Source organism: Neltuma alba, unplaced genomic scaffold (genome assembly GCF_004799145.2).
Source record: "Neltuma alba isolate B1F8T4 unplaced genomic scaffold, ASM479914v2 tig00010223_pilon, whole genome shotgun sequence".
NCBI lineage: Eukaryota > Viridiplantae > Streptophyta > Magnoliopsida > Fabales > Fabaceae > Neltuma > Neltuma alba.
Genome location: NW_021635155.1, coordinates 1 through 11254, shown reverse-complemented (window position 1 = coordinate 11254; position 11254 = coordinate 1). Strand labels below are relative to the sequence as shown.

The following is an 11254-nucleotide window of genomic DNA, read 5'->3' as shown; positions in this document are numbered from 1 at the left end:
ATTTTACTTTTCGTGTACTATTATATGGGAGTTAATTAAGATGTTAAAAGGAAAAAAAAATCTTTTTGATTTTCCCCAAATTATAATCTGATCAATTTTCATTTATAATCTGCTCCTATAAATGTCTACTCTGAGAGAGACAAGCTGAGCAGGGGACTCTTATTATATACGCATCAATAATCAACAAGTATGGTAATAAAAGGTTAGGCTTTAGATTTATTTAGGCAAGCAGAATCTGATTTTAGTTAATTATATATATATATATATATATATATATATATAGCACGATGTTACATTTTGGAATTATATAAAATAATCAAGATTAAGATTTACAGCAACTCGGCAATAGTAAATTACAAGATTTGATTCTTGTTGAAACACACTTAAATTGTAATATTATGGAACGTACGTAATTTTTGCTATAGCCTAATTAAACTTTATATATAAAACACGACAATTAACATAAAAATTCATTAAAATATATAGAAGTGTTTTGTGTGCATAAACATGCCATATCTCAGACTCACACTAAGGAATCGTAGGCAGGGGAAAAAGAAAGACAAAAGCAAAAAGAAACCCTACTCTTTGGAAAATACTGTAAATCTTTAAAAACAACGATGCATGATTAAAATGTAAAATCAAGAACAAACAGAGTCTAAAACCAATGAACAAGACCCAAAAACAAGCAAAGATTAGCAGAAATAATTTTTTATTTGGCAAACCAACTCACCTATTACTACTTTGATTCTAATTATAAAATCTCGTTTGTAGACTACAAATAAAGTTTTATAATTAGGACTAGAGATAATATATTTTTTCTATCTTTTTCTTGTTTGTATTATTCTTGGTAGAGAGGAGTCTTTGGCTAATCAAGTACAAACGGGAAAATTCAGTTTAGATTAGTTCTATAAGTTTCTATCCTAATAATTAGTCCTAACTGAGTGCCTACGAGTCAATTTTAGTGCTAAACACAGATAAACGTATAGAAATAAGCTTCAAAGTTTAGACGTATAGTTCACTTTCTGCACAAAAATCTCCGTCTACCATATACAGTCCGGCTTTCCAAACTCCCTTTGATGGGGCATAGTTTGTTTGATAAGAATATATACATATATGTATATATAAAGCTTATTTGTATGGTGAACATTGTTAGCAACTGTCAGGATCAATCATAAGTCGTCGAGAGGTTACGTCAAGCCCAATCGTGTAGCGGGCAAGGAATCTTTCATCTTTTTCTAATCTTTTCTGACTAGAAGACTCCAAATTTGTGTCAGTTATGAAGGGAAGCACTTGAGAGAATACTTCTTGGATCGGGTTGATCCATAGAAACTTGAGACAAAGGCCTGCATAAATTAAATCCAAAACAATACTTAACTGCAAATGAAACTGCATATTTAGACTTTGTGTGAAGATATGTCTCAAATTTTATAAAGAGATATCAAAGAATCACGCATGCACGAAACATATAGGTGTGTGTGTGTGTGTGTATGTGTGCATGTATGTTAACAACGTTGAAGAAGGTCACTTGTGAAACAAAACTGTAGTTTTCTTTAATCGAAGAAATGACACAAGTGAGATTTATGTGTCATTCACATCCTCTCTGCTCATCAGCAACTTCATAACTTGTCATAATCACGACCCGGATTCAACAAGGAAACTATACGTTAAATTGCTCTCAGAACTTGACTCTTTATAACTTTACGATAAATGTCATTCTTGCTGGCAGGTTTCTGATGGCACCCCAAGTCAGCACATTAACGCACTAGAGAAGAAATAGGGAGACTGCAGTACTGGTTGATTTTGTTTGCATCTTTTTAGGAGAGTTGAATGAGTCTTTTAGGTTTTATTGATTTTATTAATGATTTATTAGTTGAATAAGGGGACTCTAGGTTGTTAGAGGTCCACCAACGTCTCTTTCTGTTAGTTCCAAGATATTAGGGATATTTACTTAATTTTTATATTTATTCAATTGTAATTTCTGCATTATAAATATGTTAGCTATCTTATAAGCTAACATATGAGAGAAATAAATATTTATATGTCAGATATGAAGTGGAGCTTTCTATTTTGCCTCTGCCCAATCTGAGTCTTGCAAGCAAAGAAATGGCCTCTATATATAGATGAACAACACGCAGTTGAAGACATGCATCGAGAAAAATGGGATACTCAGTGAGAGAGGAGGTGTGGTGGGTGATGGCCATAATCATATTCATATTATTAGGGTTTAATGGAGAAGCTGAGGGGTGCTTGAAAGAAGAGAGAGAAGCTCTTCTGAAATTGAAAGAAGCTTTCAATTTTCCAAATGGCTCTTCTCTTACTTCTTGGAATAACCATACCTTCTCTGCAGATTGCTGCACTTGGGAGGCTGTGAAGTGTGACAACTCCACTCATAGAGTCATAAGCCTTTATCTGAGCGATACAAGAGCTTATGAGTTGAGACACATCAAATGGTCACTCAATGCTTCTTCTTTTCTCCCCTTCATCCAGCTTCAAACGTTGCTTTTGGATGGGAATTACTTGTCAGGTCACCCTCTTTCTTTTAACTATTCTATCATTCATGCATACATATATATACCAATACACACACAGTACATAGACCTACATTGTTAATTAAGACCGACATTTTTGTAAGCATTTCGAACTGTGATTTTTTAAGATGTAAAAGCACATTATTTATGGTAAAAAATTAGTTAAAAATGATTATGATCATATCATTCATTGCCTTTTATCTTGTTTTTTTTCATCGGTTTCCTCTTTTAAGCCACTGATTTGCTAAGGTAAGACTTAAGAGTCCATTCTAGTTCTAGCTAAATATTTGTGAATAATTTCTTATTGGAATAATGAAACTTTATGTCCCTCAAATTTGCTTCACTTATTAATTTGATCGATGAAATTTAATTAATTGTCATAAATCAAGTCCCTAAAGTTTCGTAATCATCCAAAATTAGTCATTATGGTTTGAAGATATATAATCCTAAACGCACATGTGCTATCTCTAACCATTAATTCAAGGATGATAACCCTCGCTTTGCTTTATTTATGAAATTTGAACCAATTTTTTACATTTTCTCCCAGTAATTATATGTTATATCACTTCATTTATTCTCTCTCATTCTTATCTTTTTCATACTCGATTTCTCTCTCATTCATCGTTTCTCTCCGTAAATATGGATGTTATTTTTAGAAAAAAAAATACATTTTTACATATTTATTATCTTTAAGCAATTTTAATTTTTAACAAACTATACAATCTACATAATTTAATTATTTATATCTTATAGATAGCATCAGATGGAAAAAAGTTGTGTATGAAACTTTAGGAACTTGATTGATAAAAATTAAACTTCACAGACCAAAATGATAACGGAGACAAATTAAATTTGAATACCAAAAGTTCTTTTTACTAATTTTAAAAAAAATATATTCAAGTAAGATATTTTAGAAAATGCTTGAGATACTAAACGTTTTGATTCGTGTTGTAAATATCTTTTAAAAAATAAATTACTAAGCAGGATATTTTCTTGGATATATAGAGGGGCCCAAAACAAGCTTAATAGAAACTACATTATCAAACTCTCACTTCATGTTAAACTATGAAGAGGACGATGATATTAATTATACGAATCATTTTGTATAATTCTTTACACCCATTAACATTCATAGTAACTGATCACATGTTGTTTATGGGACAGAGCTGTTTGGCGATATCAGGTTGGTGAACTTGAAAGTGTTGAGCTTACAAGACAATATGTTCACAGAATTCCCATATTTCGGTACTAAATCTTTATCTTCTATATCATAGTATATTTTGAGTGATATATGTAGTTACTGAGACGTGCATCAAAAGTATATCTATTTTTAGAGAAAAGATTACCGGGCCATGATTTTAAAAACGTGCTAAGAGAAATATATAGACAAAGTTTTTCCATTAAATATATGAAAGTTTCTTTTGTTTTTCTTGATTTTGTTGTGAAGTCATATTATTTACCTTTGTCATATAATCATCTCAACCGAACAATTTATGTGCCTTTATTTAATTGAGAGAATTGAATGAAATTTAAGAGATAAGATGACATTTTCTTACGTAGCAGATTCATTATCAATAAATTTTTTAACAACATATATACTTATCATTTGATTTCCATTTGGCATTTGACAGACCTTTCTCATTCACGTAATCTGGATTTGCTGTTGCTTGATGGTAATAACTTGGAGGGCAGTATTCCGGAATCTATTACGTCTCTTACTTCCCTCACCGTATTGACATTATCTAATAACCGCTTGAATAGATCATTGCCACAACAAGGTACGCACCATATTTTATAGCATCTGCGATGAAAAGAAAATAATCCATGAATTGAGTATTCGCTAATAAACATAAAATTTGCTGATAAAAAAATTGTATTTTAATTAAACAGTCAAATTTTCCTTGTTCATGCAAATTGAGTCGATTGTTCAATGAAACCGATTTCCAATCCATCTCCTAACTGGCATGCGGCAGTAGTTTAAAATAATGTAGTCAAAACAAATAACAGTTGACATAACAATGACAACAAGAAGATGGAGCCGTATTTACACACATGGACAGGCTAAAACTAATAAAAGGAAATGGGTTAATAACTTATTTTTACTCATATTTTTGGGCTCAATGTTAAGGGCTTTTTCCTGGGGCCCAACATTAATTTAAATACATTGTTCTATTGAAATAAATTTAATGGAGAAAATGGTGTATGTTGCAGGAGGCCTATGCAATTTGAAGAATCTTTCATTCTTGGATCTTGCCGTTAATGAATTTGAGGGGCAACTCCCTCCATGCCTTGGCAATTTGACGTCCTTATATACGCTTAATATTGAAGTAAATAATTTTGAAGGAACCTTTCCTTCCTCACTCTTTCATTCTCTGAGGTCTCTAACAGCACTTGTTCTTTCCGACGACAATTTCAACGGCTTATTTTCACTCTCTTCGCTTGCCAACAATTCCAACCTCAAAGTCTTTTCCATTTCATGCTCTAACACCAATCTCAAGCTTGAAACTGAGAATCCCCCATTTATCCCTTCCTTCCAGTTGAGGGTTTTCACAATCGGCAACTGTACTTTAAACAAAGCCAATGCTAAAAGAATACCTACCTTTCTTCTTCATCAATATGACTTGCTAAATCTAGAACTTAGCAACACAAACATTTCAGGGGGCTTCCCGTCCTGGCTTTTGACAAACAACACAAAATTGAGTGATTTCAATCTGACCCACAACTTGTTCATTGGTCCCTTTGAACTCAATTCCACCTTAAAATTGCTTCAAATGGAGTCTTTTGATATTTCCTCTAACCCCATTAGAGATGACATACCTTCTCATATTGGCTTCATTTTTCCCAACTTGATCTCTCTTAACATGTCTTCAACTTTATTGCGAGGTTGCTTCCCAGCTTCAATAGGTGAAATGAGACAACTGAATGATCTTGACTTGTCAAATAATAATTTATCTGGTTACTTGCCCCAAGAATTTGGTCAAGGCAACAATGAATTGAGGTTTTTGAAGTTGTCAAACAACCACTTAAGCGGCCCATGTCTTCCCATAGGATCAAATTTCACATCTTTGTTGTTTTTGGATCTCAACAACAATAACTTCAAAGGAAAGCTTGAAGGTGGGGTCATGAATAGTACTGAATTAAGAATGTTGGATATTAGTGCCAACCAACTATCTGGTGAATTACCTAGCTGGATTGGAAACCTTCAACATTTGAGTTACCTCATTTTGTCAAAGAATTCTTTAACAGGTTCACTACCAGAAAGCTTTTGTAACTTGACCGAACTTACATATCTAGACCTTTCTAAAAATAAATTCAATGGCTCTTTGCCAATCTGTCTAAATTTTTCAAAGTTGAAGTACGTGCATTTGGAGAGCAACCATTTCATGGGACCTCTACCTTCCACTTTAGCTAATTTCCCTTTATTGTTGACTTTAAATTTGATGAATAACAATTTTTCACGTCAACTTTCAAGAGTGAATGGCTCATTTTTGAGTTTAAGGGTCCTCATGTTAAAAGGAAACAAACTTGAAGGCTCTATTCCTACTCATTTATGTGAACTCAAGAATATCAGATTATTAGATCTTTCTCAAAATAAGCTTTCTGGAGGCATCCCATATTGCTTGAATAACATCACATTTGGAAAGATAGATGAACCAAGGGAAAAGGAAATAGGACATTTTACTGTGTCATGGACTACAAGAGTTTCAAGTTATCAACTTAATTGTCTGACCGGTGAAGTTTCCATACTAAAAGAAAAAGAAAATTTTACACTATATAAGGACCAAGAAGTAGATTTTACAACAAAAAGCAGGTATGAATCTTATAAAGGAAGCATTTTAAATTTCATGTCTGGGATGAATCTCTCAAGTAATCAATTGATAGGTGAGATTCCTTCACAAATTGGATACTTAGGCAGTATCCATGCATTAAATTTGTCAAACAATCGATTGAAAGGGCCCATTCCAGAAACGTTTTCCCACCTTAAGCAGATAGAGAGCCTTGATCTTTCAAGCAACAAATTGACAGGTCACATTCCTGAACAACTAATTCAGTTGTACTCCTTGTCTGTCTTCTTGGTGGCTCATAACAATCTATCTGGAACGACACCTGACATGAAAAATCAATTTGCAACTTTTAGTTCAGCCAGTTATGAAGGGAACCCTTTTCTATGTGGTCCGCCTCTGCAAAAAAGTTGCTTAAAAGCTGGAAGAAACAAGCAACCTGATGATTATTTGGAAGGGGATGACTTTCGAGATGCCTTCTTATGGAGTTTTGCGGGAGCATTTGGGGTCTTTTTTATAGGTATCATTACAGTTCTTTATTTGAACCCTTACATTTGCAATTACAAACTACTCATATTAGAGAGAGCTGTAACAAGTTATTTGTATGAGTGGTGGCAAAATAGGAAAACATTTTAATTTTACTCCATAAGATTCTGATCATGTAAGAGATGGCCTGGTGATCATCTCTAGAATTAAAATAACCAAGGGATTGCTAGTTTTAAGTCTTATCATGATCAAGAAGGAAACTAAATTGAAAATATTCGAATCATTACTTGGTCTTTCTCTACATGGTCATTTAGTTCAATGAGTGGACTTCTAAAGTAGCGTTATATAGTTGTTAACTATGTGATAAATAGTCGAATAAACTAACTTAGTAAATAAAACAGCAAATGTTAACGTGAAAGTACATTTGCACGTACACTTACAATGACAAGTTTTTATTAATGTGCTTTTGTTGTGTCCTTTGGGTATATAAACAGAGAAACAGAGTATGAAGCAGCCTTATAAAGGCTATTCACATTCACCTTTCTTCACACGCTTTCACAATATTATTCTTCTTCTTTTTTTTTTTACCAAAATTTCATAATATTATCGGAACCTTCCATTAAGCTACCTTAGCCGCTGCTGCCGCCAACCCATATTTATGTGTCATGTGTGCGTATAACTTGGCAATCTCCTTCTCAAAATCCTTCAATATCATATATCTATTTCGTCTCTGCCTCTCTGTTCCTATCATCAATATTTATTTATGAACACTGCTTTACGGATTTATTTATAACGCCTTAATCATAAAAGTATGTTGAAGTTGATTCGTACGTTTACGTTTAAGCATGTCTCTACAGTGCAGTCGAATCAAACCCCATTTTAGCACCTAACACACAACAGACTGTAACTGATAATGCAAATCTTCGAAGACTCAGCAACAAGTACCATCCAGCTCGTATTTTATATACCAGTTGACAAACTCAATTATTTTTATATATTTTGGTATCTTTTATATGAGTTTTGTCAGCTTAATTGGTCCCTTTTTGCCTTAATTGATTTATTTATTTTATTTTGAATTATTATTTTATAGGGGCAAAATTGTCATATTTTGATTTAATTGTGACTAATTGATTTTTGAGGACAATTAATGCTACCTTATCCTTGAATTTTGCTTGCAGGTTCTTGGAAGATTTAAAAATAAAAAAAAAAGAAAGAAAAATAAAAGAAAAATAAAATTTTAAAAAAAAAATAATAATAATAATAGGTGGGGCAAAACGTTGCGTTTTGCCCCACCCTAATAATCCAATATTAATCTTCTTCTTCACGAGGGCGGAGAGATGAACGCGGCCGAACAAAAAAAACAGAGCAAACCGAAGCCGCACAAGGCCGAAACGGAAACGCACACACACGACGCCGAATCACCTTCATCCGGAGAGCAAGGCACACGCGAGGCAACAGAAGACGCCGAACGCAACAGAAGGCGCTGACGAGCTGGGCGCGGTGGAAGCTGAAACCCAGAACACCAGCGAGCACGAGTCGACGGCGCCTGCGTTCTTCCATGGGATCCTGTAGCAAAATACTGATTGTGGCATTTCTTATGGCAATCCATGGCTAGAGCTTAATAATCCTCTAATTCAACAACAATGGCAGGAGCTTAGATCATCAAGGGGAGTTTTAGTTGCTTTAATTTCTTACTCAATAATTGTTTAACAATTCCTAGGTCTTAGGATAGTTTTTCTGATTATTGGGATAATTGTATTGCTTAATCTGTTTATATTTGGGGATTATTGTGACTGAATTATTGCTTAGTATTTGACATTGGGCTGTTTATAGTTTTGATCTCAATTATAATGTTGTGGTTATGACATTTGTATTGATTTTGGAATTAATATTTGTGATTTTCTAAGGTGGTTTGGAATTTTGGATCATATAGTCTCTTGCTAGCTTTAATTCTGTTATTTTGGATTTAAGAGTTCTAATTAAGCATTGGTTTTTAGCATCCTTAATCCCATTTTACTATTCTGGTTGCAGTTAGTAAATTGGGATTTTAGGAAAATATTTGTAGCAACTCGAGGTGGCTCGGTTGTTGGATCAAAAGCTTAATTATAATTCTTAATTCATTGTTTTTAACTCCCACATCTTTTAGAGTGATGATTGCCTGCGTTGTTGAATTGGAGGATTGATTTTTATCAGTGTTATTTGTGTGTCTCATTTTCATTTCTTTATCTTCAGTTATTTCAATATCTTTTATATAAAAGAAAATATAAAAAAAGTATTTTAATTTCAATTTGATTCGTAGTATTTAATTAACAGCTTTTCAAAATCAAAAATCTCTTTTTATAATTTAGGTTACTTGCATTTATTTACTAGGGTTTAATTTCGTTTTCGGCTCCTCAAAGTGAAACGACCCGAGTTTTGCACTATATTGCATTAATTCGGTTAATTTTTGGAGTAACCCCAAAGCGACAATCAAAGGGAAGTTCAACTTCAAGTGGCGCCGTTGCCGGGGAGCCAAGAAATTGGTTCCCTAGTAATTAAGTGTCAAGTAGCCTTGATTGGGGTTCATTTGTTGAGCCTTTTTAGTTTTCATTTTTGTTAGTTTTTACATTTTTTTTAGTAGTTTGCATTTGTTTCTTTTGACTTTTTTTTTTCTTTTTTTTCATAGCATCAAAATTTCTCAAAAATACAACTAAATATCTTCATTTTTCATTCATTGCATTGCATTCATCTGTTTTCTTTTGCTTAATTGCTTCTGGTTGATTGATTGTTTATGCCAAGAAAGGGTAGGTCTAAAACCTTAGTTCCTTCCAATCTTGAGCTTCAAAGTTCTTTAAGGGAAGTTAGACAAGACCAAAGGGTAGAAAAGGACTAGTGAGGTTGAACTAGACAATTTAACTGATCTAGATTTAGTGGTGACTTAGGGTGACATAATGGAAACAGTTCATAATCCTAATGGTAACAATGGTGGTAATGAAAGAGGGGCAATGGACATAATGGGGAGGATGATAGAGTAGGAGAGAATAATTGGAGATAACCCTAGAAGAGAACCATTAGGGAAGCCACTACTTCTGATGCAATTATGATCCTTTTAATGTTGCATGCCTAATGTTGATGTTAATTTTGAGATTAAAGGTCCACTGCTTAATAATTTGCCTAAATTTTATGGTTTGACAGGTGAGGACCCGTACAAACATCTGAAATCTCTCTCTATGGTATGTGCTAGCATGAAGCCGGTTGGGGCTAATCTGGATGAGGTTCTTTGGAAGGTATTCCACTTGTCTCTGGAGGGCAAAGCGCGAGAATGGTACATGCTTGCCTAGTTATATGCAGATGCCTACCATAACTGGAACAACCTCAGAAAAGCATTCTTGGAGAAGTATTTCCCTGCTTCCCGGACTTCCACATTGATAAAAGAGATCTACTCTGCAAAGCAAGATTATGATGAGTCACTTTATGACATTGGAACTCTTTCAGGACTTACTTTCTATATGTCCATACTATCAGATTCCAGATGAGCATTAGTCCAATACTTTTATGATGGACTTAAGACCCCAGATAAGGGGATGTTAGATGCTGCTTCTGGGGGTTCTCTTATTGATTTAACTGCTGAGGAGGCATGGGAACTTATCAAGAAAATGGCATTGAACCCATCAGTATAGCATCAGGGAGTCTAAAATATCAATGCAATGCATGCCAATCCTTCTTCAGTCCACATTCCTCAATTGGACACATTCACTTCTCAGATTGCTGCTTTGACTACACAGTTGAATAAGCTTGCATCTCACACTCCCCCTGTTGGAACACCTCTCGACTCCTAATTCCAGGAGATGACTGCACCTAGTTGTGAGCATTGTAACTCTGTTATGCACATCTCTGCTGCTTGCCCTCATAGATATGAGGAAGTTTCTGCCATGTATCAAGGAAGGGCCAATCAATCCAAGCAATGGAACCCATACTCAAACACATATAATGAAGGATGGAAAGCTCATCCAAATTTCCGATGGGGAGGAGGTGACAATAGGCAGGTTTCAAGAGGGGTTTCAAGGGAATATAGTTCCTCAAGGGCAATCTTACTATGGAGGGTTACAAGGAGAATCTTCTAGAGCTATGTCTACCCCACCCCACAGCAATCACAGTCTAAGGATGATGAGCGTTCTCTCGAATACTCAAGGGCATTGAGCAATGACTGAGCACATATCTAAGTCTGAAGCTAAATCTGAAGCTAGATTTGCAGCCCTAGAGAATAGGATGGAGCAATGGGAAACTAGAACCTCTAATTTGACTTCTTATGTCACTAAGTTGTCAATGGTGTGAGGGAACAGCAAGCTAAGGCTAGTGGTTCAATGCCTTCCAACACGGGTGATAAATCCTAAATCTTTGAATGCATTACATTGAGAAGCGGTAAGGAATTGGTGCTAAGATAGTGTCAATTCAAGATGATGAAGAGGGTGAAGAACC

At 34.5% G+C, this 11254-nt stretch overlaps 1 protein-coding gene across 1 annotated transcript; it reads left to right on the top strand.

Annotated features, from left to right (window-relative positions):
- Positions 1 to 2157: 2157 nt before the first annotated feature.
- LOC114754893 (receptor like protein 21-like) lies at positions 2158 to 10614 on the top strand. The gene is made up of 7 exons (XM_028943737.1): positions 2158 to 2524; positions 3693 to 3773; positions 4160 to 4306; positions 4740 to 5774; positions 9971 to 10062; positions 10345 to 10449; positions 10540 to 10614. The coding sequence occupies exons 1-7, from the start codon at positions 2158 to 2160 to the stop codon at positions 10612 to 10614; spliced, it is 1902 nt and encodes a 633-aa protein (XP_028799570.1).
- Positions 10615 to 11254: the final 640 nt, after the last annotated feature.